Source organism: Sciurus vulgaris (genome assembly GCF_902686455.1).
Source record: "Sciurus vulgaris genome assembly, chromosome: 6".
NCBI classification, from domain to species: domain Eukaryota; kingdom Metazoa; phylum Chordata; class Mammalia; order Rodentia; family Sciuridae; genus Sciurus; species Sciurus vulgaris.
Genome location: NC_136466.1, coordinates 121,183,540 through 121,209,188, shown reverse-complemented (window position 1 = coordinate 121,209,188; position 25,649 = coordinate 121,183,540). Strand labels below are relative to the sequence as shown.

Below are 25,649 nucleotides of genomic sequence, written 5' to 3'. Positions count from 1 at the left end.
ATAAATTCTGTCTTTCTCCAGTGCTGGGGATGTTACCCAGGACTTTCTTCTATAGTCATAAATTCCGTCCAAGCACAGCTTTAGCTAAACCCCTGATTATTTGTGCATTGGTTCCATTTTCATGTATTTCAAAATATTTCTTCATATCCCTGTGATTTCTTTGATCTATTGGTTATATAGGAGTGTGTTGTTTTCATTTCTACATATTTGTGAATTTCTCACTTCTTTCTGTTACCAATTGCAGTCTTTTCAAACCTTTTAAATTTATTGAGTCTTGTTAAACTTCCTAGCATATGGTCTGTCCTGGAGAATGTTCCATGTGTACTTCAGAAGAATAGTTTGCAGTATGCTGTTGTGTGGAGTGTTCTATAAATGTCTGTTAGGGTTAGTTTGAGTAAGTCTGTTAGTAGTTAGTAGTTTGGGTTCATAGCTCAAATGCCACAGATTCTTGCTGTTTTTACTAAGGTTTAGTAGTATATCTTGCATAGATGTTTCTCCATTTGCTGTATGCCCGTATGTCACTTTCCAGAGACTTTGGTTTTTATTATTTTCATCAGCTAGGTTTTGTTTCATTTTGTTTTGCTATGGATAATGGAACGCCTCATGCCACCATTCTAAGAAGAATTCTTTCTCTGTTTCATTTAAACTGTAAGTTGGGTCAAGAGTATTGATTAGGGGGGCTGTGGCTGTAGCTCAGTGGTAGAAAGCTTGCTTAGCATGTATGAGGCATTGGGTTTAATCCTCAGCACGCCACCACATAAAAATAAGTAAAATATATTGTGTCCATCTACAACCAAAAAAGTTTAAAAACAGAGCATTGATTAGATTAAGATTGAACATTTTTGGTGTTTCAGAGTTGAGTTTGTACATTATCAAGAGGCACATTAAGGGGGCAACCTGCTACCAGGTCCCCTCTTGCCCTGTGAGAGTTCTCTTTCTATTCTTGAATAAATTCTACTCCTTAAAAAAAAAGGGAGGGTGTGCATTTAAGGTCAATTTTTTTGCTGCCTTGATACCAAATTTGCTCTCTTGGTTTAACTGGTAACTGGTGGGCTCATTGATTCTAAAGTTTGTTTCTTCACTGCATTTAGCAAGTGATATACTGCACACACTGGAAACATTCTGTTCCCAAGTAACTGTTCTTAATGGTTTTAGCATCCATTACTATTGATCCATGCTGCGTAAGTTATTTCACTGTTAGAACTCTTATGATTTTGAAATTCTTTTCTTAAATTTTTACTGTAATCTTACAGTAAAAAAAATCTCTATAAGTCAGCTCACTGCTTTAGCATTTTGTAGTCTTAGGGTTATTGTTTGTGTGAAATGCCTTAAAACTAAGGATAAACACAGATAATGTATTAGTCCGAAGAAAATTGTCATGATTGAAATTATAGTCACTGTAGGCTTGAGAAGTCTGTGGGTGGCAGGCAAAAATGCTGAGTTTTCTTTTATTTACTCATTTCTTTTAATGTAAATGAAAGTGTTTACATTATACAGGCATGTTTGTATAACCTTGGACTTTGGATTTTTACCCATTAAATGAACTGCTATATTATTTCAGTAGGGTAAATTCTGGGTTCTAACTGGTATGCTAGAAATTATTCTTGACAATTTGTTTTAATAAGAATAGTTTCTTTTGTTTTACACTCTGCTATTCTACAGAATATTGCTAGAGAACAGGGACTTGTCATCCAAAAAACTATTGCATTGCCTGCCACAAAATTGGTGCTCCATGCTAGGTATGTTGGCACAAGCCTGTAATCCCAGCAGCTCTGGAGGCTAAGGCAGGAGGATTGTGAGTTCAAAGCCAGCCTCAGCAACTTAGGCCCTAAGTAACTCAGCAAGACTCCGTCTCTAAATAAAATATAAAAAAGGGCTGGAGATGTGGTTCAGTAGTTAAGCACAATCCGTGGTACCAAAGGTAGGGAAAAATTGGTGCTCCAAAAATATGTGAACTGAGCTCTTCCTTCCAGACTGGATGGGGTCTTGCAGTGTCATATTCTGGGCAGGACCAAGGTAGGGCAAAATGCTGGAGGTAGGACGGGATGGAAAATTCTAACAGTTTCCATTAGAAGAGGTAAATGGTGAGGTACGTGGATAATAAAGATAAAAGTACATAGACTTAGGAATTACTTTGCTTTGAAGTTTCAGAGAGATTGAGAGTGTTTGTATATTTTCTGCACAGTCTTTGTTCTTGGCAAAAATTGCTTTGAGGGTTGGCATTAGTCAGTGATTTTTCAAGTAATAACCCAAAACAGGACATGACTCTTAATTTTTGTATTGGTGAGGGTAGGATGGGAATGAGTTCTGGTATAGCTTTTCTCTTACTCATTTGTTCATATCATTACGTTCATATATTCTTTCTATGCTAAGCTTTTTTTGCACCTATATAAAAATAATCTTATTTTGCCTACTTCTCCAATTCATTGTGTTGCATTTTCCTCTTGCTATTAGTCATACTGACCTCTTTGAGTTTGTTACTAAATCCTAAGGCCTGGCTTTTTTTTGGTTTTTTCTTTTGTTTTCTCTGTCTTGGAGCACTGCCTTCAGATCTCTACATGGCAGGATCTCTTGTCATTCATGTTTCACAAAAGTCACTTCTGAGCAACCTTCTCTGAATACCGAATCTAAAGTAACATATCTAATCACAGTGGGTCTTTTTTTTTTTTTTTTTTGTGGTACTGAGGTTTTAACCCAGGTTGCTTTATCACTGAGGTCATCCTTACCCTTTTCATTTTTTTATTTTGAGACAGGGTCTTGCTAAGTTGTAGAGGCTGGCCTCAAAATTGGAATACTCCTGCTTCAGCCTCTTGAGTTGCTCGGATCACAGGTGTGTGCCACCACACCCAGCAGCCGGTCTTTATTTTCTTTATTTCTTAACTAATTTTTTCTGTATTTTTTAAAGGGTTATCTTCCACTAGAGTGTAAGCTGCATGAAACAGGGACATTGGTAGGTTCTCTGCACCTAGTATAGTGCTTGGCACACGGCAGGCTTTCAACAGTCTTACTGAATAAATAAGTCAGTTAATTAGCTACCATGTGGTTCAATGTGAAGTACTTTTTTTCAGAGAAATTTTTTGTTTTGGATTAGCCCTCCTTTACTTACATAGACTTTAATGTGGCTAATCTTCCTTAAAAGTTGTAGTATTTAGGGTCAGTTTCTTATTTAATCAATATTTGGAATTTTCCCTTTTTACTACAATTCAGTAACTTTTAATAAAGGAAGTAATTTGAGTTAATGACTTTTGGACTTTTACTGTCAGAAGTTATTGTGCTTAGAGTCTTGAACAGGCAGTGATATTTAACTAGAATTTAGGAACTTCACGTTTTATATTTGTGGCTCCTATTCCCTGTCACCTCCCGCCCGTCTCCCTATCCCCAGTATACTAGTATGTTTTATTTATATGGAACAATAAATGGCAGTTTCAATTAGAAATAAATTGGTTTTAAGTTAAAGTGATTTGAGTAATATTATTTTTAGGTAAGAATGTGGGTGACATATAGAAAAGGTAAAAGTCAGTAAGAAGCAAGGAACAAGTGAATGATTAAAATGTAGGAGTATTTCAGAACATGAAAGCTTTTTTTCTCCACTTATGTCACTGTTACTTCTTGTTGTGTTTAATGTATACTCACATATGTTAACTTATTGCCAGGTTTCCATGGATCTCAATAGTGCCAGTACTGTAGTTCTTCAGGTCTTAACACAGGCCACCAGTCAGGATACTGCTGTTTTAAAACCAGCCGAGGAGCAACTGAAACAGTGGGAGACTCAGCCAGGTTTCTATTCAGTGTTGTTGGTAAGTACTTCTAAAATAGTTTATTTTTAATAAAATGAGACATCTTTCATTATTCTAAAAATCTGGGTTTGGGTAGGGGATTTAGCTCAGCGGTAGAGCATTTGCTTAGCGTATGTGTACCCCTGGGTTTGACCCTCAGCACTGCAAAAAATTAAAGACTTAATTTATTGTTAGTTTAGTGAAACCAATACAAATATTTAGCTGCCATTGGCATTACAATTATATTAATTTGGGACACAACTTAATGAGGGTCCTTAAGAAATATTTGTTGTTGGACCAACATTTGGAATCTTTCCTTTGCATTGCAACTTGATTATAACTGAAGTCATTTGCTTTGGCTATATTCTTTATGAAATAAAGACTTTTACTTTTTGAAACATTCTATATAATAGTTAAACAGTGTATTCCTATGTCTGCTCAGAAAGCAACCCACTGTGATAATTTCAGTTTTAGTACATTAATCTAATGTCCTGATTTCACTTTTGTATTTTGTTTATATCTCTAACCTAATTAATTTGTTATCAGTTGTTCAGGTCCTTGTACTGCAGCATTAGGCTCAGGTATACTGTGCTTAGCTTATTTCCTTTTAAAGCATAGATTTATTTTCTCATCTAAAAATTTTATTTCCTTGACATCTGATTTTTTTTCCTGTTTATTATGAGATATAGTACAATAATTTAATGAGTTTAAAGTTTTTGGTTGATTAATTAAAATTATTTTCTCAGTGCCAGAATAGAAGTCTTTTTTTGTGATAAGGGTAGAAGTCTTTTTCTGTGATGATGGTCTTCCCTAATCATTTCTTCTGAAAAATCAAAAATTCTGATTGGTGTTTTTTTTTTTTTTTTTTTTTTTGGGTGCTGGGGATCGAACCCAGGGCCTTGTGCTTACAAGCCTAGCACTCTACCGACTGAGCTATCTCCCCAGCCCCATGATTGGTGTTTTGAGGTGTACTTTCTGGTCAAGGCAATGAGGCTACCAGCCAGTATTTTTGACTGGGTCAAAAATGGAGCACAATGGTTTACCATGTCATTTAAACTAGAATAAATTATAGCAACTGACATCTGTATTTTTTGACTTCTTGCTTAGAACAATTTGGTTTGTTAAATTTGAGAAGATATTGATCATGATGGTGAGGAGAATTAAGTGTATTAATGTCAGTGTACTTGTTATTCTGAGTGTAACATGAAAATTGGCAGTTTGGTATAATAACAAAAAGGTAAAAAATGGATCAATTTTAAAAGATACTTGTTTATATAATTTCAGCATCATGTTTGTAAATTTCACAGTATAAATCTTTAGAATATCTCTGAGTATATTTAAGTGAATATGCTCTGTAATTTGCCTTATGCTTCTTCGGACCAAGATATATTTTAGAATTTCTTATTTTAATTAATTAAATTTTAATAAATCAATTTTGCTATTGCTCCAGCATGCTAGGTAAATGTTCTACAACTGAGCTACATGCCTTCTTTTTTTAAAAATTTTATTTTGAAACAGGGTCTTGATAAATTGCCCACTCTGGCCTTCAACTTGCAGTTCTCTTTCCAGAGACTCCTAAGTATCTGGGATTATGTAGAATTTCTTAAATTTCTTTAAAACCAATAGGCATTGCCTAACTGTTGAATTTTTGTGTAATGTATGAATTATTAATACTACTAAGTATCTAAATTTTTTCCATATTTTTTATTTATTTTGCTTTGGGATATTTATGTACTGATAAATTGATAATATATATGGTATGTGATACTTTTATTTATTAAAAATATGTATGCATTTGTGTTTGTGTATGTAGACATTTGTGTAAGATACTGTATATGTGGCTTCCATTGAGTATGGTGAAGTATCCCAGATAGCTGTATATGTATATCAAACAATTTCTGTTTTATACACATTTATTTGGTTATGTACATACTTACAGTTGTTTCATCTCTGTGTACTTATGTATGTCTACATAGTCAGTATTTATCAAATAACACTAGTTTTGCTCAGGTGGTCTTAACAGGTCTCCACCCTACCATTAAAGGCCTAAAGGGACATCTGGAAAATTCACAGGGCTCGTGGCCCAATGTCCCTTGGCTCAAACTGCCTAAATCTTTTTTTTGTTACTGAGGATTGAACTTGGGAGCACTTAACCACTGAGCCACATCCCCAGGCTTTTTCTGTATTTTATTTAGAGACAGGGTTTCACTGAGTTGCTTAGGGCCTTGCTAAGTTGCTGAGGCTAGCAATCTTCCTGGGGTCCTCCTGCTTCAGCCTCCCAAGCAACTGGGATTACAGGAGTGTGCCACTGTACCTAAATCTTGGTTTTTATTTTTACTGCATAGAATTTTTCTTCTTAGAGGGATAGGAATTAGGTTTCTTGTAGAAGAAATAGATTATAATAGCTTAAAAAAACTGTCATGTTTGTCATCTTTTTTTTTTTCCCCTTTATACTCACTGTCTTTGCACACTTAACCTATTTTAGTCCTAGCTGTCCATTCTAATCTGTAGACTCCCGAACTTGTATAACTGATCTCAGGTTTGCAGTTTTGCTACTTAAAGTACTTATGGAATATTTCTACTTGAATTGATATCTGCAGTTTGATCTCTTGGTTCCCCTAGTGTAACTGAGACTGGCTGATTAAGACCCACCAACTTCCATAATATTTTCCATCTTACTTCCATTCATTCACCAATCTGTTCAATAGATACTTGTAAAGTTTCTTATCTGGCATGTGGTAGATTCTAGGCATAAGACAAGACTCGCTCTATTATGGAAGGTAAGGTACACATGTAAAATGTCAAAATCAAATGTGATTGATGTGAAAAAAATCACATTTTTTTTCTTTTTTTATAGTAGAGATCCAGAAGATTAGTTCTGACTCAGTTGTCAATGATCTCAAGAAATAAATGGGAAATATATAATTATCCTTAATAATTTTTTATACATAGACATTTTCTAAAAAGAGGATTATATAGTATACATATCTGCTTTTAATACTTAACTTTTCATAGCAAAGAATATACTTCCATATAATTATATTTGGCTTTGAGGTTTTCCCACACAAGGTTGTATTTAAGAGGTCATCACTGGGAATTTGTTTTTGGTCTGAGTGTAGCATAGTTTTAGTCAGTGTTTACCAAGTACCTAAACACATTCCTACATTTATCCTGTGCACGAACTATTCCAGATAAGTTTTTTTCCAAATAAATTAAACACTAAATTTTCAATACTTGTCATGTTTTAAAGTATAGTATTTGTGTTAGTTTTACCATTCTTAACTTTTTCTGTACATTTAGAATGACAGGAAGATTGTCTTAATGTTTTGACTAATATTTTTAAAGGTCATTGAATAGTGAAAATTTTCCCTTGATTATTAAGATCATGTTGTATGGTTTAGCTTGCACTGTTATTTTTATGGTCTCCATTTACTGTGTAAAGCACTCACTGTTTAAGTTGAGTAAAGATATGGGAGATTCATTATACTATTCTACTTTACATGTATTTGAAAATTTCTCCAGTGAAAAATTAAACTCACAAACTAGCAAATCTAATTCTATTTCAAATAACTAACTACACACACACACACACACACACACACACACACACACACACACATCCCTAAAATAATTACCTCCTAAATTTAAAAAAGTAGACCCACCATAGCAGAGAGTGTAAAGCAGGGACTGTGGATTATGATTAGGATTAACACAGTGAATAAATCTTTTGAGTAATGGCTAATTTTGAGAAGTGATTTCACATCATATCTGGCTTTATATCACATAAAATGTTCTGCTCTCTTATTTGTAAGCATGACTAGTGCTTCCCCACAGCCCCTGAAACTAGAGATTGAACCTAGAGCACTTCTCTATGAGTTACATCCCCAGCTGTATTTATTTTTTATTTGGATACAGGCTTACATTAAGTTGCTTAGGAGCTAGCAAAATAGCTGAGACTGGCCTCAAACTTGCAATCTTATCTCAGACTCTCAAATCACTGGGATTATAGGTATGGGCCACCACACTGGCTGCAAGATTGTTTTGTTAAGGAGCATGGACAATATGAAATAGATTATGTATTTCATAGCATCAATTAACAACTCAGAGGCTCTAATTCCTTAGGATCTTTGAATCTCTGCTATGGTGGGTCTACTTTTTTAAATTTAGGAGGTAATTATTTTAGGGATGTGTGTGTGTGTGTGTGTGTGTGTGTGTGTGTGTGTGTGTGTGTGTGTGTGTAGTTAGTTAGTTATTTGAAATAGAATTAGATTTGCTAGTTTGTGAGTTTAATTTTTCACTGGAGAAATTTTCAAATACATGTAAAGTAGAATAGTATAATGAATCTCCCATATCTTTACTCAACTTAAACAGTGAACATGCTGCTGAGCAGGTATTCTTGGTTATATGAATTGTAGAACCATGTATATTTAGAAAATATCAATATGATGTGTGTAGTGATAAAATTTAAACATTTAATTAAAAAAATTACTAGTGTTTTATTTGGGGCATATTGATTATAATTTTATGTTATTACATGTTCATTCTAATACTCTTTTTTTATTTACAGAACATCTTCACCAACCACTCTCTGGATATAAATGTAAGGTGGCTTGCTGTGCTGTACTTTAAACATGGAATTGATCGCTACTGGAGACGTGTAGCCCCTCAGTAAGTTCCAATCCTCAGTGTTATGCTTTCCAAGTTCATTAAGTTATAAGAATCTGTTTATGTAAAAGATGTGTTAGTGCTTGCTTTGGCAGCACATACACTAAAATTAGAACAGCACAGAAAAGATTAGCATGGTCTCTTACAAGGATGATGTGGAATCCTGCGAAACATTCAATATTAAAAAATAAAATCCATACAGAGAAACAAGATGTATCCCATTTGTTTACAATAAAAATGAGTTAAAAAAATAAAATCCAAAAAAAAATGTTAACTATTGAAGAACAATATTCTACATAATTATAATTCAATAGTCATATTATTTTTTATCCCTGGGTTTTATTCCCATGTATTTGTGTGTGTGTGTGTGTGTGTGTGTGTGTGTGTGTGTGTGTCTGTCTGTCCATCTGCCTTGTGAGTTGAGTGAGTTGATCAGGCTGCATGAATAAATCAAATTGAACAAAAGCTTTTTCTTGTCCTTTTAAAGATGCTTAATATTAGGATTTTGAAAAATGCTATTGAGAAGACAATCCCAATTCATTTCTGAACCAGCTAAATGTTAATTTCCTGAATCTTCTGAATTCTTGCCTTTGGTGGGACTAGGGTACATACATTTTTAATCTTAGATTCAATTGTAACTGGTATGTAGGTAGTTAAACGAACAGATTTCTTTCTTTCCCACCCCCTCCCCTTTCTTTTATTTGTGGTATTGTGGATGGAATCCAGGGTCTCAAGCATGCTAGGCCAGTGTTCTATTATTGACTCATATCCCCAGCCCCAGATTTCTCTTAATTCTTAATTGTTTTTATAATTGATGGAAAGGCAAGGTAGATATGGTCTTAGAAATTCTTTTATTTGATAGAAAATAATGAAAAAAAAAAAAAGAACTTAGCTAAAGAAGTAACATGATCTTTGCTTTCCACTAGATGGCACTATAGCTCTACAAATTCTTAAACCCCCAAAATAGTGAAAGCTTATCCGAGAACTTCAAAGTACATATAAAACATGTCCTTGAATAATATTAGAAACAACTAGAATACTTAGAAAACTATAGTATGAAGAAAATCCTTTTCATTTTATTTTAGGGTTAGTTCTTAATTTTGTGAGAAATGATGTAGTGATGAGAGTTGCATTATTGGGTTATAAGAAACATTTTAGCAGCACCTACTTTCCTACTGCATGTCCATTTAAATTTTAAATATCTCCTAAAATTCATTTTGCTTTACTGGTTAAATGAAGAATATATTTATAAATAACCATTTCAAAGAAAGAATAAATTATGATTAAATACTTTAGATTGTACATTTGCTAAGCATGCTCTATACTACTGAGCTGTACCCCCACCTGAAGTTGTCCATTTAAAATTAAGTAATTAATTAATTAATTCATGGTACCAGGGAATGAACCCAGGGGTACTTAACCACTGAGCAATATCCTTGCCCTTTTTTATTTTTGAGACAAGGTCTTACTAAGTTGCTGAGGCTGGCTTTGAACTTGGGATGCTCCTGCCTCAGTCTCCCAAGCTGCTGGAATTAGAGGCATGTACCACTGCATCTGTTTATGTATTTATTTTTTTAAATTTTTTTATGGTGCTAGGGGTGAAACCCAGGATCTTATTCCTGATAAGCCCATGTTTACCACTAAGTTACATGTCTAGTCCATTAATGTAGTTTAACTTTAAGAACTTAAGGGAGAAATCATGTAGTATTGGGTAGTTAAATTCCAGGCTATCTTTTAGTGTGTAATGAGATAAAAGCTGGAAAGGAGATGAATATACCTAGAAAGGGAGCAAGGATAGCAGATTAGTAATTGAACCTATATGTAAATTTAAGGCTCTTACAAATATGCTTGTTTGTGTTCTTATCTAAGTTTCATCTTATATAAGTTCCTACTGTTAACCACTATTTTCACAGAATGAGAATTAACTAACTTAAGCTTATATATTATTATTGTATACAATGTGTTTTAACTTGATCCTAATTAATTATATGCTCTATAATTTCTGTATGAGATACAGCCTAAATTCATTTAATGTATGCATAGAATTTAAGGTGAAATGTAAATTATTATCCACACATTACTAAAGACATGAGTTTTCTCCATGTTAATCATTCGTTTCCTGTTTCTTTACTGTCCATATTTTTTTTGCATGGTCTCTGTTTTGGTAGCTGATCATTATATTCTCTTATCTTAGTTAGAATTAAGAAAATTGGTTAACTTGGCTCCTTGACATAGAAGAAAACCTGAATTTCATCTTGAAGCAAAATATTATAGGAGAAAATGTCAGCTCAGGGGTTTGATGATAGAGGGAGCTATTAAAGTTGGAAAGTACAGAATGGAAGTAAGATGATTAAAATAGTAATTTCTAATGGGAAAACATAGGCCTCCTAAATGTTTACCTTAATCTTGCTATCTCATTTGTTTACCAATCTTGAGAAAGTCACTTTTAATATTCTAAAAAACTTTATGAAAGCATATAACATACTTAAAGGTACACAAATTAAGAGTGTAATTTGAATGTTTATAATGGGACACATCAACAGCCAACACTTGGAACTAGCTAGAACACTACTAGCAATCAAGAAACTGTTGCACAAATGTACATTTTATTGCCATTTATGGTCACATGCATATTCAGCTTTTGTAGATACTGTCAATTGGTTTTCCAAACTATTGTGCCAATTTGCACTCCCACCAGTAGCAGATGAATATTGACGTTTGTTCCATATTCTCATCAACACTTAATCTGAACTTTCTTTTTTATCTTTCTGGTAGGGTTGGGAATTTTAGTTTGCATTTTCCTGGTGAACAGAACAATGAGTACCTTTTTCATGTACTTATTGATTGATTGTTTGGGTATTATCTTCTTCTGTGAAGAGCCTGTCATTTGCATAGGTCTGAGTGCTTTATCATATATACCTATATCTTTTCCCACTCTTATCACTTGCCTTTTCATTTTCTTAATGGTGTCTATATTTATTTCTTCTTTTTGCAGTGCGGGGGGTAATGTCTTTGACACTTTTGTTCTTAATTTTGATTTTGAGTCAGTATAGCTACCTATCTTTTATAATTAGTCTTTTTGTGACCTACTTATGACATTTTGTTTAACCAGAAATTAAGAAAATACCCTCCTGTGTCTTCTGGTACAAGTTTTGTTTTACTTTACTCATTTTGCTGTATGATCTGTCTGGAATTTCTGTACAAGATGCATATATGAAGTAGGGGACATACCATGTATTCTTTCCCAATTGCATTGCAGTGGTACTCTTATTATCCATCAGGTACTTTATGTGAAACTGGTTTGAATTCTCTAATTTGTCCAGTTGACATTGTTGTCTTTTAGTTATTACTTTTATTAAGACAATGTATATTCTTTTACTTTTTGGTTTTGATTTGCTGTTATTTTTCTAGCATCTCAAGGTGAATTCTTAGATAATTTATTTTTAGTTTTTCTTAATACAGGTTGCATGTCCCTAATTAAAAAATTCAATACGTTCTAAAACCTGAAACTTTTTGAATGCCAACATGACACCTCAAAGTGGAAAATTTCACACCTATAATGGTGGGTCTCACTCAAAACTCAGGAACACTAAAAAATATTGTATGAAATTACCTTCACACTGTGTGTGAGAAGTATATATATGAAACATAAATATATCTCATTTAGAACTGTGTCCCATTTCCAAGATAACTTATTATGTGTGTACAAATATCCCAATATCTGAAAAAATCCTAAATCTATAACACTTCTTGTTTCAGGAATATTAGATATGAGATATTCAATCTGTATACATTAAGACTCTTATAATTGTGACTTTTAGTTTAGTTTTTTGCGCGTGTGTGTGTGTGTGTGTGTGTGTGTTTGTGTATGTATTGGGGATTGAACCCAGGACCTTGTGCATGCCAAGCACATGCAGTACCACTGAGCTACAATCCCAGCCCTTGGTTAAAAATATTTTTAAATATCTTCTGTGATTTCTTTTAAGATGTATAGATTAATTAGAAGTATGTTGCCTTATGCCTTGTTTCTAAAAGACCTTTTAGTTCTTTTTTGGTTACTGTTTTCATTATTTAAAATGTGCTGTGTTGTTTTGTGATCCAGCATGTGGTATTTTGGTAAATGTATGTGCACTTGAATATGTCTGTAGTTGTGGATTATACTGTTTTATATATCAGCTTAAATTTGTGAATCATGCTGTTCAAGTGGTCTGTGTTTCTCTTGATTTTCAACTTTTTTCTATCAGTTAACCGAGGTGTGTTAATCTTTAAATATGATTATTCACTTACCTATTCTTTTCCTTGTAAATTTTCTTTCTATGTATTTTGAGCCTCTTAGGATCAGATAAATTCAGGGTTGTCAGAGTTCTGTTGCATTGACCTTGTCATAATTATGAAATTTTTTTCTTTATCTCTAGTAATAAGTTTTGACTTAACGTCTAGTTTGTCTGACATTAATAGAGCCACACCTGCCATCTTGTGGTTAGTATTTGCATGTTATATCCTTTTTTGCCTTTTTCTTTCAATGTTATTTTGTTGTTGCTGTTTTGTTTAAAACATGTATCTTACAAGTAGCAAATGTGTTGGATTTTGTTTTGTATCTGGTATAATAAATGTTTTTAGTATTACATTTATTACATTTAATATAAATACTGAGTTGGTTTAAATCCACCCTTTGTTTTCTGTTTGTCTCTGATATTTGCTTCCTTTTTTTCTTTCTTGCCTTACTTTGGTTTATTCAAGAAATTTTTTTAGTCTTTCTCTCTTAAAGCTTGTTGAATACACTTTTATTTCTCCTGATGTTCCTAGAGATAACATGTATCTGTGATTTATCAGACTGTCCTTACCTTAGTACTTTACTTGTTTAGATAATGCAGGAACCTCAAAATTACTTTAACTCCTTTTAAGACTTCATGTTGTTAATGCTTCTGTTTAGTACTTTAATTCTTCATATATTTTAAACTCCATAAAATGTTATTTTATTAACAGTATTCGTTTAAATTTACCTTTATAACATTTTTCATTCCTTTTAGTGTTACCGTGCTTTCCTTCCATCTGGCTTCATTTCTTCATCTGAAGAACTGTCTAGTGTGTTTTAAGGACACATCTGTCAGTGGACTCTTAGAAGCAGAAGTGCTTTTCTCCTTATTATATTTTAATCTGGATGTTTTCCACTGTCCTCCTAGTTCATTAAATTTATTGCACTTACGTTTATTAGTTCTAAGATTTCTTTTCAATATTTAGAAAAAATAGATTCTAGTTGTCTGGTGAAATTCTCCATCTTTGACCTACTTTTTTGAACTTATTCATAATTATTTTGAGTGTGATTTTGTTAATTAGAATATTTGTGCTTCTATTTCTATTTGTGTTTTGGATCCAGTCATTTCTTTCTGTTTTTTGGTATGCATGGTACATTGTAGTTGAATTCTGAATGTAGCATAGTTAAAATTGGAGAGTCTTTGAATTCTCTTATCTGTTTCCAGTAAGAATTGTTTAAATACCTTAATCTTGATATAGTTAATGATGATCTTTTTTGGTTTACTATTAATCCCAGATTACATTCTTTCTGGGGTTTCAGCAGCAAGCCTTGCATGTTTTACTGCCTCTTGGTGGGCCATCAACTTCAGTTTTTGTTACTCCAGTACTTTGAGACCTGCTGAAATCTCTCCTTAGCACTTTAGTATCTAGCTGCTTCTTTCAGCTTCATTTCTTGTGGGTAGATACCTAAAGAGGAAATGAAGCGGTCCATCACAGTTCATTCCCTTCTCTCTGAGATCTAAGTCTCCTGAGTCTTAGTTGCCTAGATTGATTTTAGAAGTTACATTAGTTTTCTCAAGCTAACCTAATAAATTACCACAAACTGGGTGATTTAAGACAACAGAAATTATTCTTTCACAGTCCAGGTGACTGAAAGTCTAAAAATCAGGGTTTTTGCTCTGTTTGAAGCACTAGGGAAGAATTCTTTGGTTTCTTTATAGCTTCAGCAGGGACTGACAATCTTAGGTGTTTCTTAACTTCTAGCTGCATCACTATTTCCCAAGTCTCCTGTTTCTCTTTGTCCTTATTTTCCTCTTATGAGGACACCAGAACCAGACTTGATGGCACACTTCTGTAATTCCAGCTGCTCCAAAGGCAGAGGCTAAAGGATCTCAATTTCAAGGCCAGCTTGGGCAACACAGGGAAACCCTGTCTCAAAATAAAATTTAAAAAAGTGCCGAGAATGTAGCTCAATGGTAAGAGTGTTTTCTTAGCATGTGTAAAGGCCCTGAGTTCAATCCCCAGTACTGGGGCAGGTGTGGGGGAGACACTAATTGTGGAGTAGCACCCACCTAAAATCCTGTATGACCTTATCTGAATGTGATTACGTCTGTGGAGACTACAGTATTTCCAGATAAAGTCACAGTCCCAGGTACCTGGGGTTAGGACTTGAGCATTTCATTTTTGTGAGGATACAATTTAGCTCACAATAGATGCCTTACACTTTTTAAATTTATTTGAATATGTTTATAGTTGACCTCGTTAAGATGATTTGTCTCATACCAGCTACTCTGTCAGTGATAGAACAAAAAAAAAAAAAATCCTTAAAATGAAGTCTTTAAAATTTACTTTTAAAATTAACTTATGTTTATTCAGTTCAAAATTCAACATGTTTAAGATCTTATACAATGACTTTTCTCCTTCTATATTCTTTAACTTTTTAGTTTCCTGGAAACAGTATGGAGACAATTGTTAGTATTATGTTTATCCTTTCCATAGCTATAAAATGAAAGTCTTCAAACTAGTTAATTTCTAGTAAGTCTTCCATCCCAAGTGTTCTGATTCTAAATCTCATTCCCCATAGAATAATCTCAACTCAGATTTTATAAAAGTCAGTGGAATCCTAATATTTACTGGTATAGGTTTTTTTTTAATCCAACTTTTAAATTTTTTTGTAGGCAACACTAGTAAAAGTGAACATCAAAATATTGTGTTAATTACCTTGGGTTTGCCTTATTTTCTATTGCTTTCTGTGTTGTGCTTCCTGTTTATTCATTTGTGAGGGAATTTTATGTTTCTCATTCAATGTGCCAATATTTAAGTAATGGAAATAATTTTATTTATTTACCAAAAAGAATCAGGATAACATGATTGAAAGGCTTTTTATTGTTAGAATTCATAGTAGTGCTTATCAGTATTTATTATTAGGTGTCATTCTCTTGCATAATCTATCTTTTTAATAGTGCTCTCTCAGAAGAGGAAAAATCTACATTGCGTGCAGGGCTCATCACCAACTTCAATGAACCAATAAACCAGGTTAGTGAGAAAAATGAATGCTAAATATGTTTCTCTTTATATTTGCTTTTTTCCATACTAATTTTGTTTCCTGTTGCTAAAAATAAAATTATACATCATTATTTTCCTTTGTGGTTGTTTATATACAACTTATTTGCTGAATTTTAAGTTTTGAAATCCAGTGATAGCTGTTGAGAATTTTGGTTTAGGGCTGAGGAGATAGTTCAGTTGGTAGAGTGCCTGCCTTGTGAGCACCAAAGACCCTGGGTTCAATCCCCAGCACTGCCAAAAAAAAAAAAGAAAGAAAAAGAATTTTGGTTTAAAACTCAAAAATCATTTTAATGTATACTTGTATAATTTTCAACTTGAGATGTATTTAAAGCATATCTTTAAGTAATTGTTTTCTTATCACATAATTAGTTTTTAAACAAGGAACAGATAAAATATATCACATGCCTAAGGCATGAAAGTGTTTGACTCCACAGATAAATGACTTACAGTATCTACCCTCTTCCTTTTCTTTTTAAACTACAAGATGACTTCAGATTTTTGTCTTATTTCCTGAATCTATCATGTTTTCAGTTCGTACTGCTCTGTAGTAATTAGAAGGTGGATTATACAGTTTTTTTCTGTCCCTTACAGTGAGGTTTCCCTCTAAGGATACATTTTTACCTATAGGTATAACAGTTTTTAAAATTTTTCAAAATAATATATATACTTGATTTCATATGTATCTATTTATCTATCTATCTATCTATCTATCTATCTATCTATCTATCTTAGTCCCCTCACCCCCAATTCTGGGGGTTAGGGATAAAACCCAATCTACCATTGAGCTATACCCTCAGCCCTCTTTATTTTTTATTTTGAAACAGGGTCTTGTCACGTTTCCAAGACTGACCTTGAACTTGTGATGCTTTTTGCCTTAGCCTCCCAAATAGCTGGAATTATAGGCATCCACCACCATTTTTGTCTGATTCTTTCTTCTAATTTGCAGTATTTCTTCTAATTTGGCAATATTTCTGATTTAGTTTTATAGTCACCTTTTTAAGTGATCTCAATTGTTTGTTTTGTAATTCTTTGAAAGGAAGCTGAGAGAGAATGGAGAATAGAGTTGTTCTCACTGAGATAGAAAGTGATTGGTTTGGAGTTTAATTGATTAAGAAGTAAACCATTCCCTGTGTATTCTATCAACCAGTATTTGGGAAGCACTGATCTACACAGATATTGTTATTTAAATACTCATATTTGATGCTATTTCCATTCTTAGGTTAGCCGTTCTTAAAATATGTGGTTATGGAACCTTTATACTGCTAAAATTGAAGACCTTGAAGGATTATATCTGTTGATGTATATTGAGAAATTAAAACTGAGAAATTAAAAAACATTTATTATTTAATCTAAAAATAATAAAACTATCCTAGTTAAAATAAATAGCATTTTGTGAAATAAGCTATAGTAGCTATTTACCAAAATAATTTAGGTTGAAGAATGCAAATGGATGAAATTGGAGAATATCATGCTAAGTGAGATAAGCCAATCTCCAAAAACCAAAGGAAGAATGATCTCGCTGATAAGCGGATGATGACTCATAATGGGGGTGGGAGGGGACAAGAATGGAGGAAGGAGGGGCTGTATAGAGAGAAAAGAGGGCTGGGAGGGGTGGGGGGAGGAGGGAAAAAATAACAGAATGAATCTAACACCATTATCATATGTAAATGTATGATTACACAAATGGTATGCCTCTACTTCATGTACAAACAGAAACAACATGTATCCCATTTGTTTACAATAAAAATAAATTTAAAAAAATAGAATTTTCGCATATGTCTTTAGTGTCTATTTAAACCTCCAGATATTTGTATCTTCTTCATTTGCCATGTTGTGATATGTTATTTTGGTAAACATATGAAGAAAACCTAGCTTCACACTGATATGTAATTGGGAAAGGGAAGATAATACTCCTGAAAGGCTCTAGTGGACTGTACTTTGAGAATCACTGTCTTAATTAGCTTTTCAGTGAAATTTTAGTCATTTTTGTCAAACATATCATAAATCAAAAAGGTAGTTTTTAAACTATGAATGTATTCTTTATTCATTGCCTGGGTTTCATGTTCGTTTCTGATAACTTTTCTCTTTCAGATTGCAACTCAGATTGCAGTGCTGATTGCTAAAGTTGCCAGGTTGGATTGTCCTCGACAATGGCCTGAACTGATTCCCACTCTTATAGAGTCTGTTAAAGTCCAAGATGATCTTCGACAGCATAGAGCATTACTTACCTTCTATCATGTTACTAAGACACTGGCATCTAAACGACTGGCTGCTGATAGAAAACTGTTTTATGATGTAAGTTTTTTAACATAGTTAAATTTGATTATGAAAATTAAGCTACTTGTATAAAAATGAATACAGTTTTACTTCTCTTAATATTGTATTGAAAGATTATGAATTCTAATTCTAAAATGCAGTGATACGAATGGAAAGATCACTTGGTTGTCAGTGATCATGTATTGGTGGGAAGGGAATGTTCCCAAAGCTAAGAGATTGATTTGAGGCTATTGAAATAATTCAGATGAGATTATAAATCTTTAAAATGAAGCAGGATAAAGGGAACAATTAGGCAGGTATAGAGTTGAAATTTTCGAAGTAACATGGACATGTCTGGGTAATTAATGGATGTACTGCAGTTGTACTGTTGAGGGAGTGATATACTTTTATTAGGTGTTCCAGCATCATTTGTTGGAGAAATTTTTTTTCTTCATTTACTTCCTTTGGGGCTTTTATATTTGACCTTTTAAAATATTTTCTGGTGCTGAGGATTAAATTCAGGATCTTGTGCATGCTAGGCAAGTGCTCTACCAACTACATCCCCAGCTTTTAACTATTTTTTAACTGTCAAAATAGTGACAGTTACCACCCAGTAATCCCTTCAAGTTAATAATCCATCAAATGGATAAATCCACTGACTAGGTCATAGTTTTCATAATCTAATCATGTAACCCCCTGCATTTAACAGTTTTTGAGGGATACCTCATATTCAAACCATAACACATACTCTCCAGAAAAGATACAGTGATAGTGTTTTATAGAAGGCTTTTTTTTTTTTTTTTTTTTCTTTTTCCTCCTCCAAATGTACCATATTCATTGCTTGTTATTTCCCCCAAGTAACAACATGCTTTTCCCTGGGGGGTGGGGTGGTTTGCAGGATTTCTCTTGCTTATAAATTTTGAACATGGTCGTAAGTAGACTTTCCCAGGCCTCTTTTCTTTTGATTTCTACTTTAGTCTGTACTTCACCTTTCATGATTAGAGTTATTTCATACTTCTAGTATGTGGTACTGGGGATTTGTAGTACTGGTGCTTTATCACTGAGTTATGTCCCCAGCCCTTTTTTTTTTTTTTTTCCTTTTGAGACAATCTCATTAAGTTGCCCAGGCTGACCTCCAGCTTTTGATCCTCCTGTCTCAGCCTCCTGAGTTACTGGAACTACCTGTGTGTACCACAATGCCCAGCAGGTGCTTCATTGTTTTCTTTCTTCCTTTTAAAAAATTTATTATTATTATTTGGTACCAAGGATTGAACCCAGGGGCACCTAACCACTGAGCCACATCCCTAGCCCTTTTTATTTTTTATTTTGAGACAGGGTCTTGCTTAATTGTTTAGGGCCTTGCTAATTGCAGAGACTGACTTTGAACTTGAGATCCTTCTGCCTCAGCCTTCTGGGTTACTGGGATTACTGACGTGCGCCACCACATCCCAGCTTATTTCATTCTTAAAGAAGGAAATAGCTTTGTCTTGTTCTTTGTGAAAATGAGTCACTGAAGAGTATACAGCATGTGGAGGAGAAGTGATCTAGTGCAGCAAGCCAAGTGAAGAGAGAGGTCTAGAAGAGAATACTTGTCCTAGTTTGATTTTTTTTTTTAATAATGCATTTGTTGTTCACAAATAGTGGTCAACTTTTTGTCTCTGAGGACTCCGTTTTGTCTGGGTGCTTTGTATAGGGAAGGGAAGAGAAGGAGCATTATATAATCTTGAACCGTCTTCCATGTTAAAATATTGGTTTTCGATCTGTCAAGCACAGATTGAGAGGTTTCTCAGCCACACCTTTGGAATCCTCACTTTGAGGTTATGAGTTTATGACTTAGGTAGCTGCATTTTTAATGGGCTCCCCAGCTGATTGTTATCTACATCAAATTTTAAGACAACCATATTATATCCTCTTTATTTTTTTCTTTCTTTTTTTTTGGTGGTGCTGGGAATTGAACCCAGGGCCTGTGCATGCTAGGCAAGCACTGTACCAACTGAGCTATATCCCCAGCCCTCCTCCTTATTTTTAACTCAGTGAGTTTACATAGCTATTCTTAAGTTTATCTGAGAATAAGAAGAATTCTTTTTGATATTTGTAAGGTTATTTTGAATTTCTTGTCATTTTTGCTTGATTTCTAACTAGCACTAAAGAAATGGACAGTTAATCTACCCTAGTCTATGAATTTCTTTTTGATTTTTCCTTACCTTTATTTCTACTTGAAACCCTTCTGCTTCTGGGATTTGGCTTTTATGATGGAAAGAGTTTCAAAGTCAAATGTTTGGAGGATTCTGAGTTATAGTTACTCTTTATCAAGGGATTCCCATCAGTGGAAGTCTGAATTATTTTGGCTTTTTTGAGGTATACTCTTATGTGTTTCTTTGGTTGTCAGGTATAAGATATATTTATCTCAGGCAGTCTCTACAAGTTGTGGTCCACTCAGGCCTTTTTCTGGGTGGTTTGTGTGATATAACTTCTTCATTGGTTTTTCTCTTGGGTGCCTTTCCATCTAGAATAAAATAGGTTTGCTTAGCATCTTGAACTTAACTTCCAGTGGAATATTTATCACATTGGACTGAATTGTAATTGTTGATTTACTTTCCTCAGTTCATTACACTGGAGCTTTTGTTGCTATAGTTCTTATACCAGTCTCGAAATATATATGATAGTCAATGCTCAATAACTGTTAAATGTATAAACAGATTGGGGATACAGCTCAGTGGTAGAATGCTTGCCTTGGGTTTCATCTGCTACATTGCAAACACAGAAGCACAAATAGAAGACATGTTCTTAGATACCTGTTAGATTTTAGAGTAGTACAGGGCAAAACTTCAACAAAGCACCAAGAATTTTTTGAGTTTATAATTGAGAGCTAAAAATGCCTGGAAAATTTCAAATTATCATCTGTCAATTTGAAATGTAAATGTAGCCAAATCTGAAAACATGGTCTACAGTAGGAAATAGGAAGGGGATCCTGTTTAATGGAGTTGAGGTACAAGATTAATAGTTTAAGGAAGGTAGTGTATATGGGGAAATAGTATTTTGAAGAACAATTTTGTTAAAGCTGCTCCTATTATTTTGGTAATCTGAGGTGCAGATAAGCTTCCTTTTAATAACATGTTTACTATAAAGCCAGGGTGATCTTCAATTACCAAATTAATTTCCCACATAACACATAAGCTCTTAGTTTGAGCTAGTTGCTATAGCAAAGTAGTTCAGGGTACACTTAAAACTGCTACCTTTACCACTGAGCCACACCCCCAGCAATTTTTTTTTTTTTTTTTTTTTTTTTTTTTTTAGAGACAGGGTCTCTTTAAGTTGCTGAAGGCCTTGCTAAGTTGCTGACACTGGCTTTGAACTTGAGATCTTCCTGTCTTAGCCTCCCAAGTCGCTGGGGTTACAGACATGTGTCACTGCTTCTGGCTGTTCCAACAATTATAACCTGTTTCCCCTCTCTATTAAAATAGATTAAGGTTTTTTTTTTTCAGGGGTGACAAATTGAGGAATCAATAGGTGAGCAAATTGTTTAAAAGTAGCAAAATTACCTTGATTTCACACAAAAAGAAGCTCATTTTCTATAAAACAGAATGCCTTTTCATATAAACCTGAATATTAAAAAACTGACATTAATTTCAGTTAAAATCAAAATCTAAAGTCACTGAAAGCAAGAGAATTTAAGGTACCAATAGTAACTCTAAGTATGGCGGTGAACCACAAAGGTATATGTTGAAAATAAAATAATTGGAACCTCAAAAAGATAAAAAGATCTTTTGAAAATTATACATACCATTTGGTTTTAGAAAAATGACCTAACAGTTATGTGAAGACTTGTTTTCCAGTGGTGAGTGTTTTTTGTATTGAGCAACTTTGGGATTTTCTGAAAGAGTCTTTGTGATTCTTTGAAATTTGTTTCAGTTCTAAGATTGTTTGGTTCTCTGAATTTATAATCTTATTTATCTAGGTTAATTTGTATTAGCGTCATTAATATTTTGACAGGTGGGCATGCGCCTGTCATTACAGCTACTTGAGAAGCTGAGGCCAGGTGTTTAAGGAGAGCCTTGGGCAACATAGCAAAATTGTCTCCCCCCAAAAATTATTTTTGAGATGCAAATTTTGCTTATAACTTAAATATGAATTTTAACTTAATCTTTTTTTTTTTAATATTTTTTAGTTGTCAATGGATCTTTTATTTATTTATTTATATGTGGTGCTGAGGATTGAACCCAGGGCCTTACACATGCCAGGCAAATGCTCTACCACTGAGCCACAACTCCAGCCCTTAACTTAATCTTTTAGAACAATTTTGGGTTTTTAGAAATATTGAGTAGAAGGTGCAGAGATTTCCCAAAGATATATGCCTACTACTTCCATATGTGGTGCATAACATCCCCTATTTTCAGCATCTCTCACTGAAGTAGTATATTAGTTATAATTAATTAACCTCTGAAGCACACATATTTATTACCTAAAGTCCATAATTTATATTAGGATTCACTCTTCATATGGTATACCCTCTATGGGTTTGGACAAATGTATAATGATATGTATTCATTATAATATCACACAGATTATGTTCATCACCCTTGAAATCTTTTGTTCTTCACCTTTTCATCTCTTCCCTCAGCCTTTTGGAATCACAGATTATTTTACTTTTTATGTAGTTTTACCTTTGCCAGAATATCATTTGGTTAGAATCATATAGTTCAGAACACTTTTTAGGTTGACTTTTCTCACTTTTGGATGTACATTTAAGTTTCCTCCATATCTTTTCATGAGTTGATAGTTTTTTGTTTTTTTTTTTTTTTTTTGTGGTGTACTGGATTAAACCCAGGTTCTTTCACCTGATGGACAAGCACTGAACTACATTTTTCTATTGTATTTTATTAATTGATTAGTTTATTTGTGGTACTAGGCTCTAAACACAGGGGTGCTTTACCACTAAGCTACGTTTTCAACTTTTTTTTTGAGAAAGGGTTTCAGTTACCAAGGTTGACCTTAAGCTAGTGATTTTCCTGCGTAAGCCTCCTGAGTTACTGGGATTACAGTCATGTACCACCATGCCTGACTGAAGGCTCCTTTCCTTTTAGCTCTGAATAACATTCCTTTTTCTGGATGTACCACAGTGTATCTGTGCACTTACTGAAGGACATTATAATTTCTTGCAAGTTTTGGCAAGTATGAATATGATTGCTTTAAGCATCCATGTATAGATTTTTGTATGGATATACAATTTCTATTTCTTTAAATACCTAGCAGTGTGATTGTTGGAGCTAATAATAAGAGAGTGTTGTAGTTTTTTTGTTAATTTTCTTAAACCATCAGACTGTCTTCTGAGTGAGTGTATTGTTTTGAATTCCCACTAGCAATGAATTCGAGTTCTTCCTTGCCAGTGTTTGATATGGTCAGTGTTTTGGATTTTGGCCATTTCAGCAGGTGTGTAGTGATATATCATTATTTTAATTTGCTTTTGACATATTATGTGGAGTATTTTTTCATAGCTGTATATTTTCTTTGGTGAGTTGTCAAGGTCTTTGGCCCTTTTTTAAAAATCAGATTTTTTTAAAAAAATTTTTTAGTTGTCAATGAATCTTTATTTTTTCATTTATATGCAGTGCTGAGAATGGAACCCAGTGCCTTACACATGCTAGGCAAGTGCTCAGCCACTGAGCTACAACCCCAACCCTTTGTGTTTTTATTGTTGAGTTTTAAGAGTTCTTTATATATATTTTCTTACTAACAGTCCTTTATCTAATGTGTCTTTTGCAAGTATTTTTTTCCCTACAATATGACTTGTCTTTTCATTTTATTAAGAATTTTGTGGAGGAGATTTTTTTTTTTTTTTTTTTTTTTTTTGTGGTGCTGGGGATTGAATCCAGGCCTTGTGCATGTGAAGCAAATACTCTACCAACTGAGCTATATCCCCAGTCCTGAGGAGAAATTTTTAACGAAGTCCAGCTTATCAGTTCTTTATGGATTGTGCCTTTAGTGTTGTACCTAAAAAGTCATTGCCAAACCTAAGGCCATCTAAATTTTTCCTTTGTTTCATTCTAGGACTTTTTATAGTTTATCTTTACAGGATGTTTACTTTTTGGAGGGGTGGGTACTGGAGATAGAACCCGGGGCATTCTACCTCTGAGCTCTATCCCAACTCTTTTTAATTCTTATTTTGAGACAGGATATTGCTAAGTTGCTTAGGGCCTCACTAAATTGCAGAGACTGGGGATGCTTATACTGTATTAAAGGAAAGAAGAACCGTTTGGTAGGAAGTTACTTAAGGAAAGAGAGATTTAAGATTACTAACTTGATATTTTTAAAAGCTCAAGTTAGCGTGGGGGTATAGGCTACTGGTAGAGTACTTGCCTAGGAGGCACAAGATTCTGGGTTCATTTTCTAGCACCAAGGTGGTGGTGGGGAAAAGGAGCTATGCACTGAACAGAAGAGATTTTGGCATAGCATGGTGTGTATTCTTTTTGTATCGTTCACAAGGAACTTTTTTTGGGTTCTAGGAAAAGTGTTCTGGAATAAGAATAAAAATACATAAACCTTATTATCAAAATCTCTGTAAGTTATGTTTGTAACAGTGCTTATTTATGTTTCATTCTTTCACCTATCCATTTATTTTCTTTCTTCAACAAATATTTTGACTCCGACTCTGTGCTAGTCACTTTATTAGATCCCCAAGATAACAGCTATTAACAAAGGTAGGGTTCTAAATGGGGAATAGAGGATAATTTTACCTCCTTTTTATTTAGTTGATATTTTGAGTACTTGATAACAGTTTGTTGGTATCTTACAGATACCTACATGGTAAGTATACATATAGTCTTACAGATACTGCTAAGACTAAAGAATTTTAGGAACCTAAAAGACGGTTTATAGTGACCCTCTTGAGCTCAAGCTGTATGCTTTACTTTAGGAAAAAAAAAAAAAAAAGACAGAAAGAAAAGAAAAAAAAAAAAAAGTTACTAATAGATGTTACAGGTCTTTGGGAATGTCCCTCACTGACTGTCAATAAATACCAACTGAGAAACATTGGCAATTTGAATACAAGTTGCTTTGAGATGGATCTTGTACCCAGTAAGGCTTCTGCTTGACACTTTCTGGTCATTTGACATACAATATGTTTGTCATGGTTAAGTGGAGGCAAATTTATATTTAAGCCTTGTATTAAAGAAATACTGATTATTCCTAAAATAACTGTACCTTTTTGGCTATCATTAAGCTGTTTTTAAATTTTTAGAAATATTTAAAGCATACAGAAAAGAAAAAGAGGAACTTCCATATAGCTATCTCCCAGATTTGTCAACGTTCTATTTTTACCTTATCACTTGCTCTGAGCTGTTTCAAAGTAATTTAAAATGATTTCGTGATGTTATATTGTCAAACTCTTCAATATTAATCTGTGGTGAGGTAGGCTTTTTTGCTTTGCACTTATTAACTAAATTTTAATCATGTAACTATTTTGCTGTTTTACATATACGTATACACACACACACACATATATGTATGTATGTATGGTGTTGAAGAGGGAAGAAGGAGAGAGCATAGTGTTTAGAAGTCATTATGGTGATAAAGGTGGGGAGTTTTCTTGGTAACTGGTCTCAGCTCTGAGAGCAGTTGCTGCTGCTTTCATGG

General features: G+C 33.7%; 1 protein-coding gene across 1 annotated transcript in view; it reads left to right on the top strand.

Moving 5' to 3' along the window:
- Window positions 1-25,649, top strand: part of IPO11 (importin 11) — a 192,766-nt gene that overhangs the window by 16,838 nt on the left and 150,279 nt on the right. Inside the window, exons 2-5 of the mRNA XM_079144443.1 lie at window positions 3,654-3,797; window positions 8,344-8,444; window positions 15,659-15,731; window positions 17,853-18,056. Of these exons, the coding sequence (XP_079000569.1) occupies window positions 3,654-3,797; window positions 8,344-8,444; window positions 15,659-15,731; window positions 17,853-18,056 (522 nt within the window). The remainder of the gene's footprint in view (window positions 1-3,653; window positions 3,798-8,343; window positions 8,445-15,658; window positions 15,732-17,852; window positions 18,057-25,649) is intronic.